Source organism: Akanthomyces muscarius, chromosome 3 (genome assembly GCF_028009165.1).
Source record: "Akanthomyces muscarius strain Ve6 chromosome 3, whole genome shotgun sequence".
Lineage (NCBI taxonomy): Eukaryota > Fungi > Ascomycota > Sordariomycetes > Hypocreales > Cordycipitaceae > Akanthomyces > Akanthomyces muscarius.
In genome coordinates, this window is record NC_079243.1 from 3,744,001 (window position 1) to 3,762,138 (window position 18,138).

At 53.3% G+C, this 18,138-nt stretch overlaps 6 protein-coding genes across 6 annotated transcripts; 3 read left to right on the forward strand and 3 right to left on the reverse strand.

The window, feature by feature from the left end:
- Window positions 1–8: 8 nt before the first annotated feature.
- LMH87_002603 (uncharacterized protein) lies at window positions 9–1,327 on the reverse strand (the record flags this gene model as incomplete). Its single annotated transcript, XM_056194085.1, has 2 exons — window positions 9–821; window positions 887–1,327. The coding sequence occupies 2 exons, from the start codon at window positions 1,325–1,327 to the stop codon at window positions 9–11; spliced, it is 1,254 nt and encodes a 417-aa protein (XP_056051058.1).
- A 1,222-nt stretch (window positions 1,328–2,549) lies between these two features.
- On the forward strand, window positions 2,550–4,868 carry LMH87_002604 (uncharacterized protein; the record flags this gene model as incomplete). Its single annotated transcript, XM_056194086.1, has 5 exons — window positions 2,550–2,673; window positions 2,743–3,171; window positions 3,227–3,258; window positions 3,330–4,674; window positions 4,738–4,868. 5 exons carry the CDS (start codon window positions 2,550–2,552, stop codon window positions 4,866–4,868), a joined length of 2,061 nt encoding a protein of 686 aa, XP_056051059.1.
- Window positions 4,869–5,498: 630 nt separating this feature from the next.
- LMH87_002605 (uncharacterized protein) lies at window positions 5,499–6,860 on the forward strand (the record flags this gene model as incomplete). The annotated part of the gene is made up of 1 exon (XM_056194087.1): window positions 5,499–6,860. The coding sequence occupies one exon, from the start codon at window positions 5,499–5,501 to the stop codon at window positions 6,858–6,860; it is 1,362 nt and encodes a 453-aa protein (XP_056051060.1).
- Window positions 6,861–8,705: 1,845 nt separating this feature from the next.
- On the reverse strand, window positions 8,706–9,638 carry LMH87_002606 (uncharacterized protein; the record flags this gene model as incomplete). Its single annotated transcript, XM_056194088.1, has 1 exon — window positions 8,706–9,638. One exon carries the CDS (start codon window positions 9,636–9,638, stop codon window positions 8,706–8,708), a length of 933 nt encoding a protein of 310 aa, XP_056051061.1.
- A 1,064-nt stretch (window positions 9,639–10,702) lies between these two features.
- LMH87_002607 (uncharacterized protein) lies at window positions 10,703–14,383 on the reverse strand (the record flags this gene model as incomplete). The annotated part of the gene is made up of 2 exons (XM_056194089.1): window positions 10,703–10,789; window positions 10,847–14,383. 2 exons carry the CDS (start codon window positions 14,381–14,383, stop codon window positions 10,703–10,705), a joined length of 3,624 nt encoding a protein of 1,207 aa, XP_056051062.1.
- A 2,300-nt stretch (window positions 14,384–16,683) lies between these two features.
- On the forward strand, window positions 16,684–17,811 carry LMH87_002608 (uncharacterized protein; the record flags this gene model as incomplete). The annotated part of the gene is made up of 1 exon (XM_056194090.1): window positions 16,684–17,811. One exon carries the CDS (start codon window positions 16,684–16,686, stop codon window positions 17,809–17,811), a length of 1,128 nt encoding a protein of 375 aa, XP_056051063.1.
- Between the last annotated feature and the right edge of the window lie 327 nt (window positions 17,812–18,138).

Below are 18,138 nucleotides of genomic sequence, written 5' to 3' on the forward strand. Positions count from 1 at the left end.
CTATTGACTCACAGTCTGATGGTGAATTGGGCCCTCAGCCTCTCCCCATATCTATAGAAAAGATATGGGACAGGCGAAAACGTCAATGCAATGAAGCCAAGCAAGCTGTTCCCCCAACCGAGACCAAGAGCTCGATACAGTGGAGCGCTAGTAAGTGGCAAGAAAGCACCAAAGAGACTGCGAACAATAGTCGCAGCTGCGATAGCTGACGCAGCCGCCTCACAGTCGAATGCGTCGACAAGATACGACTGGACAGGAATGAGAATCATCATGGAGCCAACACCAATCAGTAGAGTCCCCAGTATCGTAACAATCCATGGAGCAGCCTTGTAGGCGCTCCACCCATACCAAAAGAAGCCGACGGGAAGAACAAGCGAGAACCAGAGCATGGGGAGAAGCCGCCTCTCTGGCTCCCGTGAGCGTCCTGTTGTGCCGTTCGCCATGAGCCTGTCGCCAAGAAAAATACAAAACATCAAGCTGACAAGCATACCGAGTCCAAGACCCAGGTAGACAAGGCCTGAGAGCTCAGTAGTGAAGCCATACCTGCCAATGTAAACGTCTGGGAAGGTGGTGAACAGAACGTAAATAAGCCCGTAGATAAATCCGGTGTACAGGGACAAAAGAAACACGACAGGTGAGAGAAAGAGGATCCTGAGCGGACGGATTGCGGTACGTTTGAGAAGCTGAGTAGGTGAAGGTCCTGTGACGTAGGCTCCATTGCTGTCACTGACGGTCTGCGCTATGGTCGCTCGGCGTTTAAGCAGAGCGGGCTCAAATGTCTCCTTCATCAGGAAGAAAGTCGCAACTGTTGCCGCTCCAGCCTGCACCGACAAAGAAAGTTGTTAGCTTGTCACATACCGCTCTCCTGATAAGGAAGTAAAATTACCAGTATCAATATGAACCAAAATGTCCAACGCCATCCTAAATCTCGGGCGACAAAACCACCAATGACAGGCCCCAGAGCCGGACCGAGCAGCGGACCAATGCAAGCCAACGCCATGGCTGTACCACGCTCGCTCGGCACGTAAAGATCCGCAATCGTGCCGCCGGTGATGACTAGTGGTGCCGATGCGGCGCAGCCGCAGATGAATCGAAAGACGAGAAACATGGCTGTATTTGTGCTCAGAGCGCAGCCGACCGTGACGATGGTGTAGACGACGCCGCAAGCGCGGTAGATGATCAGGCGGCCGTAGAGCTCCGACATGGGTGACAGAAACAGAGGGCCCAAAACGTAGCCTAGAATATAGATTGAGACGGTAAAGGTGACTATGGTGCTGCTTGTGATGCGGAAATCGTCGGCGAGTTGGGCGGCGCCGGGCGCGAACATGACTGTGGCGAGGCTTCTGCTTGTTTGTTAGGGCGGGCTTGACTATGAGAACACGCTGAATACGGGAGAAGCACGAACGAGTAAAGCGCAAATAAGCTGACGAGAATGATGTGACGTAGTTTCATCGATGGTTTCCAGTTTCGTGGATTTTCGGGATCGTCTGGGCCATTCCAGCCGGCAGTATGGGCATGGACGGACTTGCTCTCACGGTAGACTCCCGGTGTCCCTACTTCTAGATCCATGACCAAAGGCACCTCAACTTTGTTCTTACGTTTCGAAAAGAAAAGAAACTCCAAAACGCGAAACAGCAGAGGAATTGCCTAGTTTCAATGGAACCACGAGGGGAGTCGCTCTTTTATTGAAGAACTTGCCACAAGAAAAACCACACGTATTAAACCAACGGCTTCCGCGTAAAACAAATTCTAATACGCAGCCTTATATCGCTAATGTTGACGGAATCGATTGCAAAAGGAATGGCAAATTAATGTTGATCTCCGCGGTGAGCCGGAGGACTTGCCGCCCGCGCTGGCTTCTTGACGGTCTAGCTTGCCCATGACGACGCATTCATTGCCCCAAAAATTCTGTGTCCTATATCAATAGAGAATTTGGAGGAACATTGAGAGCTTGTTTCCAACCAGTGTAAGTCTCCCGACGCTAAAGGCCGATCCTCGAACGAGGCTGTCACCGTCCGCGGAGCTTCGGGCGGTGCCAGCCACCAACGTTAGTTAGCGCTCCAATTGGAGTTGGTGAACGCCGCACCGTCCGTCTACATATAACACTGATGCTCCGCGCTTTTCATCGGCGCGGCTTCAACACGTAAAGTTATTTGCCAAATCATCCATCGAGCACCTATAGTCTGCAGTCTTCGGCCGAAATACAGCGCGCACGATGACTTTGCCGAAGCAACGGGCACAATCGCCAAGGGTTGGTCCAATCACAGGAGCGGACAAGGCTGAAAAGTCTCGGCCTCCGTCTTCAAGACGGCGGGATAAGCCGCAACTTAGCTGCCATGCATGCAGAAAGCGCAAGTAAGTGTGATGTGGAAATTTTCTGTTGCGCGTGAGGACTCGTTCCTGTTCCTGAATTAATCGCCAATCTGTGAAATCGAGCGAGTAACCAGGACCCATCTCTGACAAGGTTTGCAAGAATACGTTGTGATCGCAGATATCCATGCAGCAACTGCTCAAGCCGAGGGCTTGGATCTTCCTGCGCCTTCATCAATATGCCCGCCTCGGCTTTGTCGCCGGCCGAAGCGGGAAGCGCTCCTGGTGTCGAGGTGCAAGAACGCATAAATAAGTTGGAGACGTTGGTCTTGGACCTTGTGCACCAATCTAGTTCGAGCAACTGTAAGTAAACGTAATATTCTAATTTTTCCACAACCTTCCGGGATGTAGTCTCAGGGCTGATCGCCGCAGCCGAGTACCTTCTGTCAGAGAAGATGCCGCCGAGTCGCGGGCCAAAATTGCGAACAACCCAAAGTTTTCAATTGCGCCCGCAAACATACGCAAGTATCGATACAGAATCGCATCAAACAAACTCAGCATCGCCCTCCGACTATGGTAGCTTCAGAAATAGGGCGAAGGGCATAAGCTACGTCAGTGGCTCTCACTGGGTCGCTGTTCTAGACAGCATAACCGACTTGAAGAACCACCTCTGCCAGGAGGATGAGCCGAGACCGTCTTTACTAGAGCCGGGCCAACTACCAGAAAGCAAACCGCGACCGCAACTACTTTACGGCTTTGCCATCAACGACACACCCTCATCGATAATAAATGGCCTGCCGCCTCGACCCGTGGTGGACAGATTGGTTTCTTGCTTCTTCAACACATTAGAAGTTGCACCAGGTACAGAAAGTGAGCTGAATGTTTGATTCCACTGTAGCGCTGACAGAGAAGACAGGCGTTCTGCACAGCGGACAATTCCTTCGAGAGGTACATATCGCCCTGGCATGTCTGCTGGCAGATGCCACTCAGGAACAGAAACTTGCTCATCATGACACTAGTACGATGTCTTTTGGAAGACACCAGAAGAAACCTCAATTGTGTGGGTAGGGCTCTTGTTCAGTGTGATGGCCCTGTCAACCCAATACCAACAGGCACAAGCCAGCGGCCAACTCGTCGCGTCAGAAGCGAGGGCCGGGCACTTCACAAGCCGATCAGAAGTTGAAGAAAAAGAGGCACTTGCGGAAGAGTACAAATGCCAAGCCATAAAATGTCTTCATCTGGGCCAGTACACACGAGGCGGTCCTCACGTGCTGGAGACGCTGTGTCTGTACACCTTTATAGAGTGCTTCCATCTCAAGGACATGGATGTTGGCATCTCCGTCCTCATCGCCAACCTCGTGCAGATTGCCCTGCATATGGGCTACCACCGCGATGCGAAGCACTTTACGTCAATTTCTCCGTTCGCCGGCGAGATGCGAAGGCGAGTCTGGGCCATGATTGTCCAGCTCGACTTTAGCATTTCCACTCAGCTTGGGCTGCCTGGAGTTCTGAGGCAGAGCCATGTTGAAACGTCGCGTCCGCGCAACCTATTTGATTACGACTTTGACGAAGAAGCCACAGCGCTTCCCGATTCTAGACCCGAGACGGAGGTGACGCCCATCCTTTATGTTCTAGCCAAGCTTCGACTTGTCTCGGTCGGGAGAAAGGTCGTTGATATAGCAACAGACCTCCAGCAATGTCCTTACACCGAGATAATTGAGATTGATCGAGAGATTAGCGATGCGCGGGGCTCTCTACCATCCAGCCTGCGGTGGAAAGGCCTCGCGTCGGCTCTAAATGCACCATCCGTCACTACACTCTTGACCATTTGGCTGCACATGATTACACTCCAGCTCAAGGTCATCCTGCACAAAAAATTCTTAGACCCTGCTCAATGCGGTCAACAGTATAAACACTCACGAAGAACCTGCTTAGTTGCTGCCATGGAGCTCCTAGCTCTGCAGCATTTGGTGGAGGAGGAGATTCAGCCTGGCGGCTTACTTTGCGAGAGTCGCTGGAGGATTTCCTCCACGTTTACCAATCCTTTTCTGCTTGCGACAAGCGTTCTTTGTTTCTACCTGCAGAGCGCCAGAAAACTGGCCGATGATCAGGAAACCACCAGCGAGGACGACCAAGTTGAGGGAGTGGACACGGCAAGTGTTAAAGATGCGCTGAAGAAGTCGCTAGCTATCTGGCTCCGCAACTGCAGTCAGTCGAGAGAGGCGCGAAAGGCTGCTGTGGCCGTGCATCATATTTTGGAGAATCCTGGGGCGAGTCCAGATCTTGAGACGCCGATCAACAATTTCGCTGTTGCTCCGGCCGAACCGTTGTTTAACTCCGCCACAGATGTTTCCTACTTTCCAGGTGCGTTGAACCGAACGTGAAAACCCTTTACCAACCAGTGTTGACAAAGAAATTGCAATGTAGAATTTTCGCAGAACTATGACCTTTCTGGCGCGTCTCTTTTTTATGCGGCCGAGGAGATGGCATGGCCGGCTTTCGCAAGCAAGCAGACCACTAATGCCCTGGGTGTACCGTACACAGATTTTACAGCATGAAGCAATTCCTATACGGCACGGGGCTCGCCCAGATATGCGAATAACACCATCGGGATAAAAAGGGGCTTGGAAATACATTATAAGTGTGTACCTCCGTTCCTCCGCATAGAAAATCTTCGGCGACCGCCGGGTGGTGATGAAATCAAGAGCACGCTATAGAATTAGAAGTATTAATGGTGCACTGTAAGTACCTGGTGCGACCATTGGCCGACTCGGTTTCCGACGTTGTCTCTTCTACTAGTTAGTGGCGGCTGTCTCGCGCATTTATTACCGCGAAAAACCGTCGGTTGCAAGTCTCGCATGATTGACGATTCAAACAAGCCCAAAGGCATCCACTTTCGGCGAATTATGGCCCATCACGACCAAATACCGCGTCTCCATGTTTCCATTCACGCACAAGCCCGTAGTTTGGGGGGAATCCGGTTAAAATGGACAATTTCGATGGATATCATCGACCTTCCAGGAACTTGACTCGGACAAGCTCCACCTTACCGGCGGGCCTGTAACTACTGGGAGCCTACTTTAATGTCTGCCTTCAACTCTTTTACATCTCTCAATGCAAATGCCAATTGTAGCAAGATGCTGCTGTATGTGATCCAACACGCTAAAGCTGCCCTGGCGGCAATCAACATGGCGTACGCAACCACCGCATTGACGCTGTCTCTGGCAACCATCACCCTTGGCTTGTTATGGACGGCACCGCGCTTCATGACTTGGCGGCAGCTGCGAAAGCTGCGTCGCGTCAAGCCCTCGAGGAAGAACATGGACGACCAGTATGACGCGAAGTACGCTGCATCAGAGGCTTCGTCTCCGGACGGACCGGTCCGCATCAAGGCCATCTTTATTCACCCCGTCAAGTCGTGCGGCCCCGTCGAAGTAGACCGGGCCGTGGTCACAAAGACCGGCTTGCAATACGACAGATGCTTTTCCTTTGCGGTCGACTCTGACGAGAAAAAGTCAGACGACGCGCGCACGCTGCAATTTATCAGCCAGCGCACGAAGCCGAAAATGTCACTCATTCACGCAGAGCTGTGGCTTCCGCACGACGAAAGCAGCAGCCAGGACCTGTTGGTTCACGCCGGCGGCGCAGTGCGCCTCACATTCCCGGACCCGGATCCCGCAAGCTTTATGCAGCGTATCCAAGCCTGCATCGAGCAAATGAGCTGGAATGCGACGCCGCAGTATTCCTTCATTGTGCCATTGACGCCTACGATCCGGTACCTGCCCGAGTCGGAGCTGAAACCCACGCCGTTCACGATACACTATCGCGAGGCGCACGGCATCGACATGGGCCGCATCACGGCAGTGGCCGCCGCGCTGCCCAAGCTGAAGAAGCTGCTCGGCTACCCTGAGCGCCGCACGCTCACCCTCTTCAAATGCACCCCGGACACCCTGACGCGCACCGACAAGAACCTCGCGCCGCTCTCCAACATTGGCTCGCGCGCGGTGCACGGGTACACCGACCAGCAGCCCATCAACATCAACAGCGTGAGGTCTGTGCAGGCCGTGTCGCGGATGCTGCCCCGCGAGAACCAGCCGCTGAATGCGCTACGCTTCCGCGCCAATCTGTGGATCGCCGGCGCGGCCGCCTACGACGAGGAATCCTGGAAACGGTGCCGCATCGTGCCCAAGGCGCCGCGAACGCACAAAATGGATAGCAAGCTGGCGACCACGCTCTCCGTCGTGTGCCGCACGTCGCGATGCACCATGCCGAACGTCGATCCGGCCGCGGGCACGTTTTCGGCGCAGCGCCCGGCAGAGGGAAAGAAGAAGGGTCTCCCGCAGCCGACGACGACGCTGGTGGCAGAGCGCACGGTGGAGGATGGCAACAAGGCGGCGCTGGGATATTTGGGGATGCATGCGGTGCCAGAGGACAGGGATTTGGAGGCTGCGCGCAAGAGGCGCGAGAAACTCGTGGTGTGCGTCGGAGATGAGATTGAGGTCCTGGAGCGAGGCCAGCATCTATATGGCTCTACTGGAGATTTATACTGACATTGAGATTTCGAGAATACAATAACTCTAGCACCTTTTTCTTCGTAATCCGTTCATTGCTGGCGTAGCTAGCCACCGTCTAATATGATGCTCAGCTAGCTTGTGACAGGCATCGGCGACGCGGTGTTTACCCCTTCCTAATAAATTTGACTCATACTGCTGAAGAGAGTCTTGATGAAATTTGAAGGATTCATCCCAGTATCCCAGCCCAAGATTGCAAACAGGGTAGGAAGAGACACACTGATCCACACCAATGCATAAATGTTGGGGAGGTGGCCGATATGAAGCATACACATGTGTTCTATTAAGCCCGGAGTATATCATCAAGGAGTTACACTGAGCGAACCATGCGCACCATGGGAGCCTCGATAATATGCTTTCTAGTCCTTGCCTCCACAACAGCGGGAAGATGAAACTAGATGCCTGTCACTTTTGTCTGAGAGACATTGCATCTGAACTACCTGCTGAGGGATGCTCCCTGCTTTGCCGAGGGCAATACTCTCCAGATGCAGAGTATTCGGTAGGAGAAGAATCAGAGCGTCGTGGAAACCAAACCGCAATAATCTCAGCGACACGCCGTGATGGGCCATTCAGCCATATCGAAACTTGACACAAATGAAGTTCGCTCGATCTACACCAAACTTCATGCCATGTATTCGAGCAAGCCAGCCAGAATAGATGGTATCTGTCGTAAGGCGTTTGCCGACCTTCGTCAGATCTACACCGCAGAAGCGGCTTGCCTCTTGCTGAATTTCTACTACTACAAAGGTGCAGCTATTTTACCATGCAAGTGATAGGAAACCAGTTGTTTCTCTTCGGCAGCGCGCCTGACTTGAATGAGTTGGTTACAAAAGCTACAGAGCGGGTCTAGAAGCAATGTATGCAATGCCTGAACCTCGCGCGAGATATCGGCGACAAGGGGAAGTGCCAAATCCCTCGCGGGGACAACTTGTCACACGCAAGGTGCTAGCGCCACCGTCGCACCCTCCAGTAAGTATCGGCTGGAAGTGTTGGCCGGGCGTTGCGTGAGGATCGTACGCCACAAAAAATGGGAAGAGTAAAGTTTCTAGCCGTGGTGTGCTGGGAGGGCTGGAACTTGATCAGCCCCCTTTTAACTACCCCAACTCTGTTTGACTGCGTGCAGCAGTGGCAGTAGATTGTGGGCGTGTAATTGCGATGATACCACTTGTCTCTGTATCTACAGCCACACACGCAGGCTGGTAACTGGGCACGAAGGTTCCTCAGGCTCTGCGTTCCCATCTGCTAGTCGGATGGCATTGGGACTCACCGCTGCTGCATCTTGTCTAAGGTACCCTCTCCCCCCCCCCCCCCCCCCCCCCCCCCCAAAAAAAGAAACCGCGTACGACAAACAGGCCCGATCTCGCTTGCCAGGGCGACATACCCAACTCGACTAAGGTAAGAACGCTTCGAGGACGCTCACGGTGTCGGAGCTGTCGTCGTCGGCGCCGGGCGCAGGAAGCAGGGGAAAGAAGTAGTTCATTGAGTCTATGTGAGCGCCTATAATAGTGAGGGGGGCAGAGAAGCTAGGTAGTGATGGCGGGCTCAAAGCGCGCAATAATATTCGGTTGCGGGAAGGTATGAGCAAAGACATCCAGCGATATGTGAGTGTGGAAGGGCGCCTCCTTGATTGTTGCAAACGCCGATTTGTCGGTACGCCGTGCCTGGCATGGTGTCAGCCAAGATGTAAGACCTAATCATGATATATTTTATTGCTATATTATTCAACCAGCCTTTTACGTCTATGTCTACAATTTCTTTCTCTCCCCGAGCAACAAGGGCCATTATGTGCCCCCTACCCACCATCATTATCGCACCGATAGTTCTCTACTCCCTGGCAGAAGGACTGGATCTCGCGGCAGCGATGGGACAAGTCTCGCCAATGTATGAAGCAACAAGTTCTGCATTGGCCTGGTAGCAGTAAACGTTTGTGTACGTTCCAGCAATCTCCTTGGGCGGCGTATTCAGCAGCGGCTGGTTGTACAGTGTGATGTTGCCGACAGCCATCTTTGGGTCCGCAAAGGTCTCGTTAAAGTACAGTGACTGGCGTTGGCACATCCCATTGTCCAGAAGCTGCGGGTTGTTGAGCAGCGAGTGGAAGGTATGCGCTGTGTACGGCGACGTAGACGTAAGCGAGTAGATGAGATCGAATGCCTCACCGACAACTCCAGGGCCGGAGACGGGGTTTGGAAGAATGAACGGCTTTACTTGAAAGCTGTACAGGCCACCGGGCAAGCTCTGTACAGCAGCTGTATCGGGCACCATTTGCGCCGGCGCGATCACCGTTCCCTCAAATAGTGGAACGGCTCCAACAATAGCCGGCACCAGCGCCGCTAGATCATTGCCGTTGGTGCCCCCAATGTAGTAGTTGACTGGAACGTTGAAGGGCGTTTTGCCGTCCTTGCTCACGTCGGCGAAAGGAACCAAGATGGCACCCTGCATGAGAGAAGGGATTTGAAGAGGTGCCAGGTTGAACGCGGTCATGCGAATATCGTTTTGGTAGCCGCCCTCAACGATCAAAGGGTGCATGCCCGCGGGAAAAGCGGGAAGGATATCCGTGGGCACATCGAGAGGTTTGTAGCCTTTGGTGATCTTCTCAATGATGGCTTTGGGGACCGGAATTATGCAGTAGGTGCTGTTGGTAGATGTCGTTCTGTTGGCTGGGTTGTAGACAGCAAGTGTATTTGGCCCGGCCTGAGCGTTCGCAACTCTCAACAGGGTTGCAAGCGCAACAGCGACTGAGAAATGAAAATGCATCATACGCTGCGCTGTGATACTATTCACTGCTGTCGTTCGTTTTCGTCTGTGTAGGTCGGGATAGAGCAAGTTTCGGTCGGGCAAAGGCCCGGCTGCTGCGGAACAGATGATGGCCTTGCGCAACACTTTCCACCCCCTTTATAGCTCCCGGGCCGTAGCACCCGTACAACGTTGTCTAAGACGGTCATGTCTGACATCGAGATAACACAATATGGCTCCCCAGGGCGCCTGGTCAAGCTAGGGCCTATTCCGGCTAATTGTGGGCAGGTGCAATAAAAGCATCGCAATGGGGCGCGGGAATGCTATGATCCGAAGACAAGCTAATCTAGATGGTGGGAGGTCCTCATCGGTTAGGACAAAGTCGACAACGAGCGCCCCGTCAGCCACGGGTCAATTGGTGAGCGTATCAAGGCAGTTACAGAAGTGAATGTAGACATTTAACAGCTTGTGTGGTGTTTTTTTTGGTGCAAGTTGATCAATTGTTCGTGTATTGCTTGCCCCTCCGTGTTTGGGCTTCTACACCAATATATCACTAGTTAGGCGGTAGCTCCCGCTTCAACGCGCTGTCGCCAACAGCGGCCTTGTGCACAGCGCAATGGTAGACTAGGCCCAAAACCCACGCTCCTTTATCAAGGGACTGATAGGCGTGAAAGCGGAGAGCTCGACAATCCCTGATGCTGCTGGGTGGAGAAATGTAATAGCTCGATGAATGCTACCCATTTCCCCTACTCCGTAGAGTTCATTGCTTTAGTTCGTGGAAACCCCTGTTGACGGTCAGATATTGCTTCCCGGCACGGGAGTTATTGTCTCGGCTCTCGAGGTTCCCGGCACGGATGGAGCCAATGAGACGTTGCTTTCCGCGCCTCACCAGTTCGAAATACGCAAGTGCATGCAGGCAAGCAAACCGGTTCATGCATCGATCGAGAGATACTTCGCGACTTCTCTTCGTGCTATATCCGACCTTTTTGGTTTGCGAAGGCCACACTGGCGTATTCTTGTTGGGATAGGCTTTCACGCCAACGAGGAGTAGAAAGTTGTTGAAAAAGTTGGGCGCCCTGATAGGCAGCTCATTCGTCGCTCTTGAATCTATGTACTAATTCCGTAATTTTCGGTACCAGCTCAACAATGCGAAAGGGCTTGGGCATCAAATCATCCTATTAAGGTTATCAGCACACGAGCGTCGCTCGTCAGTTCGCTGGATGAAAGCTCACCACACCAGCGACTTTTGCATTTTCAATCTGCTCCGGTCGCGCGTAGGCTGTGACAGCAATGATTGGCAGGTGTCTGGTGATCACCCCCTCAGCTTCCAGCTCTCTGATCCTGCGGGAGCATGTCAGGCCGTCCATGACTGGCATCTCAATATCCATAAGAATCACAGACAAAGCCGTGCCATTCTCTTCGTTGCCATGCCATGCGCTAGACTTTTCCAGGACCTCAAGAGCCTGCTTTCCATGGTTTGCTGTATGCACAATATGCCCGGCGTTGAGAAGCTGACGCTTCAGCACTCGCTGGTTGATCAGATTGTCTTCCACGATGAGAATGCTGTACAAAGCGGCGCCGACAGCAGAGTCAGAAATGGTACTTTGTGAGCTCTGGTGAGGTTGAATGGGAGGTTCTGGTTTCGACGTTCCCGCGGGACTGGTGTTTTGGGGTAAAAGCTTTCGGCACTTGATGTAGAAGAAGAAGCGGCTGCCGCTACCATTATTAGAGCAGACGCCGATTTCTCCCCCCATCATATCAACCAATAGTCTCGATATAAATAGACCAAGGCCGGAGCCTCCGTACTGAACATGGGTACGAGGCGAGGCCTGTTGGAAACGTTGGAAAAGCACCTTGAGGTCCTCTTCGTCAAGGCCGGGTCCACTGTCTTGCACTGTAAAGTGAAGACACACCCAATCATCACCCTGTGTTTGTTGGTCCGCGAGACGGGTTTCTTCGCTGTCGCTGGAGTTGACGACCTTTGCGGGAAGGTATGAATGCTCAGTTGAGAGCAAGCCCTGGCCGTCGTGCCCCGCGCCGACTGTGACAAGAATGGTTCGTTGAGCACAGCCCTTGGTAAATTTTATGGCGTTCGTCATGAGGTTTATGAGAACTTGTTGAAGCCTCGATGGGTCAAGACTGACGGTATCTACACCAAGGCTGGAGTAGCTCTCGTCAATTGACAGACTGAGTTTTATGTCATCGGCGTTAGATTCCGGTTCAAACATTGTCAGAACGCGCTCGACGACTTGTATGGGTTGTACTGAGACGGGATTAATAGTCATGAGCTTCGAGTCGAGCTTAGAGAGCGTCAGAATATCGTCCACTATTCGCTTCTGGTGGCTCGCACAGAGGTTGATGGTTTTGGCCGCGTCCGCGTTATCGTGAAGCAGGTCTCTGACCTTGCCTATCTCGTCATATTCGGCAAAATTGCTCGCCGTCTTGACTATTTGATCCGCACACTGCAAGATCGCCGATAGTGGATTTCGCATCTCGTGGCTTGTAATGTCAATGAAGTTTTCCTGTTGACGCTTGAGCTCTAAGGCTTCTTCGCGACGCTTGCTCTGGATGTTTTCGGCTTCCTTTTGAGCCGAAATATCGGTGATACAGCCAAAGATGGTTCGAATGTTGCCCTCGTGGTCCTTCTCGGGGAAGGCACTCATAAGAACCCAGGTATCCACCGACTCGTCTATGACGGGCGATCTGAAGCGGAATTCGGCAGAGATGGTCATCTTCTGCGTCAGTAGCTTATCCCAGGCATCCGCTACTACAGGCTTGTCAGCCTGCACAATGTTCTCCATCCATCTATCCTCTGCTCCGCTGATACGAGCTTGGCGTGACACTTTCCACCACATGCCGTTACAGAAAGTGAGGCTGCCTTGGGAATTGGCGATAAAAATGCCAACAGGTGCATACTCGGCCATACGAGCAAATTTCAACTCGCTCTCGACGGCCTCCTGTGTGCGCTGACGCAGCTGCAAGGACAGCTGTTGACGATCAAGAGCGGCCAGTCGAGCCTCGCGTTCACTACGCTTCACTTGATCCTCAAACAGCAGGACGGATGCGAGTGACGTGCCAAGCTGTCTCATCAGTAGCTGTATGAAAAGCTCGTAGGCAGAGTCGTACGGCCGCCTGGGGTTTGCACCAAGGACGATAAAGCCCCGCGATTGTGGAAATTCGTAGTGTTGAGATTTCGGCGTCATCGGAGTGACGGCAAAAACAATCACGGTCCTACTAGGCTCACCGAATCCCAGCCACTGGATGCCTTCTATGAGATGCGCTGGTAGCGTACCGTCAGAGTTGGAAAGAACGATGGGATTGCCGTTGTTGGCTACGGACTGCCGCATGTAGGGAGCGAAGCCTTCAAAGCCAGCAGCATCCATATTCTGGGGGGCTGACGCGTGGCCATCAGGAACTCCTAAGCTGCCTTCGAGATTGAAAAAAGGTGCAGCGAGCGTGGAGTTGGACTGGAAGGATGAGCCGTCACTGCTATCCTCGGTGTTTGAGTAGAGAAGACAAAAGGGAAAGTCAGCCTCATTCTTGGCCATGCCTTGGAGTGCCAGGACCCAAAACTCGCTCAGTGTCTTGGCCGTGGCTGTGTGTGCTCCGATTTCTTGGAGCGTTTGCAGGCGCCTCTCATTGACAACTTGCTGCGTGGTTTCAAAGGCGGCGTTGAAGATGCCAGCCACTTGGCCGTTCGAGCCCAGCAGAGGGACCAGCGACCACGAGAAAAAAGTCTCTTCGAGGAAGCCTCCCCGCAGTATGAAAAGGCGATCATTATGCTTCATGGTGGACTCGGCGCCATCCCAAGCAGCCAGCATGACAGGCTCGATAAGATGCCAAATCTCGGCCCAGCCCTTGGCGTAGGGCGTTCCGAGCAGCTCGGGGTGCTTGTCGCCGGCCAGGTCGACATACGGCTCGTTGTAAAGAGTCACAAATTCTGGACCCCAGTATATGGCGGCAGGATACGGTGTTCTGATGAGCATGTCGGAGGCGGCGCGGAGATCCCAGTGCCAGCTCTCAACGGGGCCCAAGGGCGAAGCAGACCAGTCCATCGACCTAAGAAGCCAAACGTGGTTGGACGTGGCATCTGTTAACGGCATCTCCGTCCAGTTGACGCCCCAGTCGACGCGCATGTTGCCGCCGGGAAGCCACAGCACCGGCGTGGTGAGGTCCTCGGCTGATTTGGTCCGCGACACCTGTCTGCCATGGTCCGCACGACCAGAAGAGCACGGCCTGCGCACAACGGACGATCCACGGCGAAGCCTCGGCTTGGATACGCTCGTCTCATGCGATCGCCTTCTGGTCTCGGTGAGCGAGTCGATATTGAGGTCGCCAGCACTGTCGATTGGGCCGTCGGCGCTAAGGACGCAGAAAGCCTGGCCCAGTTGGACACGAGTCCACTTGTAGCCGGCAAAGTGCTGGATAGCAGCTGAAGGTTTCGACAGTACGGCAGAATTCCTGCGGCGGCCGGCCCAAGCCACAAATTCTGCCGAGTCGAGATCTTGTTGTATGGCATCATGGGAGTCGAAGAGAGCCTTTAATCGTTGATGTAGGGGGGCAAGTTCGAGAAGACTAGGATTGGCGTAGTATGTGCTGGTGCGCAAAGTCGACGCATCATTATCGTCCGGCGCGATCGTGTTCAAGGCGACGACGAGAGTCGGGCGAGGGTCGCACTCGAGCAGCTGGGTGACGGTATAGCCATTGAGAGTTGAGGCATTGTCGGCATGTCGCGGGCGGCCATTTGGAACCGAATCTAGGCGCTTCATACCTGGTCTCTACATCGCCGGCGGCGGCACCGCATACAATTTGGAGTTGTCGAAGCGCCTCAAGTCGGGCGGATTGCGAGAGAGGTTGGATTTTTGTAGGATTGCGCGGACAATCGCCCACATATCCGTCGAGGAAAAACATGGCGCTACCTGGGCCGTGTTCTAGAACGTCCGTTGCTACCACGAGATAATTTAGGTCCCGCTTGCGGCCGCAAAGTGTCGCGCTATAGGCACATAGTGTACACGTGCGACGCCACTTCCATGCCTCACATAAGAATCAACCTATATTTTTATATCCTGTTTAAACGATCTCCTAGTTACTATTCCCAGCGCAAGATCGTTTACACTAATTATCATTTACTGAGGTTAAAGTAACGCTATTAGCGTAATTGATTTAGTCTCATGTGTATATTAGGCCCTAAGATTCGTAGCGCACCAGGCTGTTAATTGTGACAACCTAGACCTAAAAGGACGGTTGCCTGTCCACGAATCGGCGATCTCGATCTTTGCAGCCAGAACGTCTCACCTCCCCAACGGTAAGCGCCAGCATCCCAAGGTAGAAAGAGTAGCCCCCACCACAAATTACAATGGATTTCACGTAGTTTCTCCTCTTCCTGATAGCTTGCAAACTTGCCTCGACAAATCAAGCCCTCTTGGTCGTCAATTTGGTCGCTCCCCTCCCATTTTGAACTACAGTTCGCAAAAAGTACTCGGCTGAGTTGAGCATAGCTCTCTCTATGTAGAACTGGCTGTCCCCAGGACTGTCTTGCATCTCTAGAGGAACCGGCTGCCCGTTGACGTCGTTTTCGCGGTCTTAAAACTCGATAAACAATTTCATCGGTAACGTATGAGGCAGTAAACGAGGGATATTTTCGGATCATCTTTTTAATGATTCGCCAAATTGGGTTGCGCAGGTGCTTATATTTTAGCAGATGCTGTTTCTGCTGCGATGGCTGGCTGATTGCTGTGTTTGACATCGAGTTGCGCAGGATCTGACTTCGCAGCGGAAATAATTGAACCCATAAAAGACAATAGGCGTAATAGTGCTCCAATGGGTAGAAAACTTATCCCAGAGACATTATGTCGCCTTTTTCCATCCGGCCGATTCGAATCAGTCATTCGGTACGATGGCGATCGTTCCCAGCCAGAAAACATGGAAGTTGATGCTGATAGCCTCTGGAGATGTTCCAGCTTGTAAGGAAGGTTCATCCAGGTCAGAAAGACGCCGATAGCGTTGACAAGCATGACTTCTAAAACAAATGGAATCTACTCCTGGCTGAGTCGATTTCGTCCTTAATTCATATATTAGTCTCGCGTTGAAGTCGACGATTAGTGGCCCGCAAGGTATTGTAGTGCAGAAATCGATTCTTGTGCCTCGCAGAGTAGAGATCGTGACCTCGGGGAAGTTTTCATCGAAGGGGTTGCGCAAGCACATGCAACTCTCAACGAGTTCTCAGTCAAATTCAGGCTCGCCGTTTCGTCCAGGCCGTAGAATCTCGATAACTACAGGATGTCAGACTTTCATAAGAAAGCCGAGGAGCTTGGAATGAGTCCTCGTTTCTGCCACTCTGCAAGCTTGAGAAGCGTCCTGGCTTTAGCGGGAATGTGCAGGTTAGGCGTAGCTTCTTAGTGCGTACTTTCCGGGCGGCGCCAGAAGCAGCAGACCAGTGTAAACTTTAGCGCACATCCCATGTAGAAATTCAAGTTCCAGGATAAAAGGCTGGGGAAGTGGGAGTCACTAATTTAGCCAACCATGCCCTCAACGCCGTTTAGTAGCCACAGCCTTACCTGTTTGAGCAGGATAGCTTCTATGAATGTGCATGTTCTAGTAGTTTTCTCATCAAGAGCGGTTGATGGTAGCTTGAGCTAGCCACTGTAGTGCGAGTGCTGTGCATGGATATTCTGGGTCAAGGTACGCTGCGTCATCAACCCGATAGGGCCAACCGAATGCGGTGACGCGAGTCGTAGCTGTCGACTCTGGGGTAGTCGTTTAACGGGCTGGCGCCAGCCCATGTGAAGACGCAAAGGTCCTGCACAAGACCAATTCTAGCGTGTTAAACAGCTTTTTTACCCCGCTGTCCCTGGCCGAGGCTTGGAAGCCGTGGCGCGCCGAGCGTTTCCTCGGGACTCTGCCCCGTCTGAGCGCCGCTTCCCCCGGAGGTTGGGCGCGGGGCCGTCCTAGAAAGTTTGCCCGAGATCCGTTCTTTATAAATAAACTCACCTCACCACCTTTGCCAACCGAGAACCCGAGGGCAACCGTTACACCTTCACATCTATACAAATACTACTTCTCCGCAGACATGGTGCAATCACCCTACCAAAATATCGCGTACGACGCGCCCCTGTCCTTCACGGAGCCGACCTGGCTCTGGCGTCGGTACAAGTGCTTCTGGGAGGGCACCGTCAGCAAGACGCTCACCGAGCAGGACGTCCCGCACAAGAACCTGAGCGGCAAATGGATCGTCATCTCCGGCGCCAACAGCGGCATCGGCGAGCAGGCCGCGCTGCACTTTGCGCAGTGCGGCGCCAACCTCGTGCTGGCGTGCCGCGTAACGCCGGCCGAGAAACATCCCGGCGCCGTCGCGGACCACTGCAAGGCGCTCGCGCGCGCCGCCGGCCACGAGAAGAGCACCATTGAGTGGTGGGAGATTGATATGGGCAAGCTTCAGAGCATCGATGCCTTTGCCAAGCGCTGGCTGGACTCGGGCCGCCCGCTCGACATTCTGTGCAACAATGCCGGCATGGGCACCAACCCCGGCGGCCTCACCAAGCACATTCGCAGCGAGGACGGCTTCGAGCTGGTGCACCAGGTCAACTTTCTTTCCCACGTCCTGCTCACGCTGCGTCTACTGCCGTCGCTCGCACGCGCCGAGGCGCCCCGCGTGGTGTGCACCACGTCGTGCATGACGTACATTGGCGTGTACGACCTCGACAACTTCAACGGCGCGGGGTGCAAGGGCGTGCAAATGTACAACAACAATAAGCTGTACTTTCAGTGCTGGCTGACCGAGATGCACACGCGCCTGCTGCGGACAGAAAAGTACCGCCACATCACCATCAACGGCGTGCACCCGGGCTACGTCAACAGCGGCATCTGGTCCTTCAAGGCTGGCGACGGCTTCCTCGGCTGGGTCAGCGTCGTCCTCAGCTTCGTCCTGCAGTTCTTTGCGAGCCTCTTCGCCATCAACACCAAGCAGGGGTCCTACTGCATCACGCACGCGGCGACCAGCACAGACGCAGGCCCTGACCCGCAGATCCAAGGCGTGGGCGAGGCCGGTGGCAAAGGTGGCGGTCGTTACTTTAACCGTATCTGGGAAGCCAAGAACATGCCTCATGCGCAAGACCCTGATGCGAGATTGCGTGTGTGGAGGAAAGTGGATGATGAGCTGGAGCTGACAAAGAAGGGCCTTCTCAGCTGGACGGACTAATGAGACAATTGTACGGCTTTCTAGAATGCAGATATGTTTGAAAATGATCAATGGCGCAATTGGAAATGGATTTAAACGCTAGTTGGACATCTCTACTGCTATGCCGGTGTGCTCTCAAAGCTTCTTGACGCTAGGCCGCGCCAGATCGCCGCCAGGATGGCTTTTTGTCAGACAGTAGGCAAAAGATGCATAATTTCAGCTTTGGCATACGCACAGATGCCGTCATTCAAAATGAAGAACACCCCGACGGCAAATATAGCAAAAGCCACTCGTAGACTTCAATCCACTTTAGATCTTCATGACGGTGGTTGGGTGGTGGTCCATTTA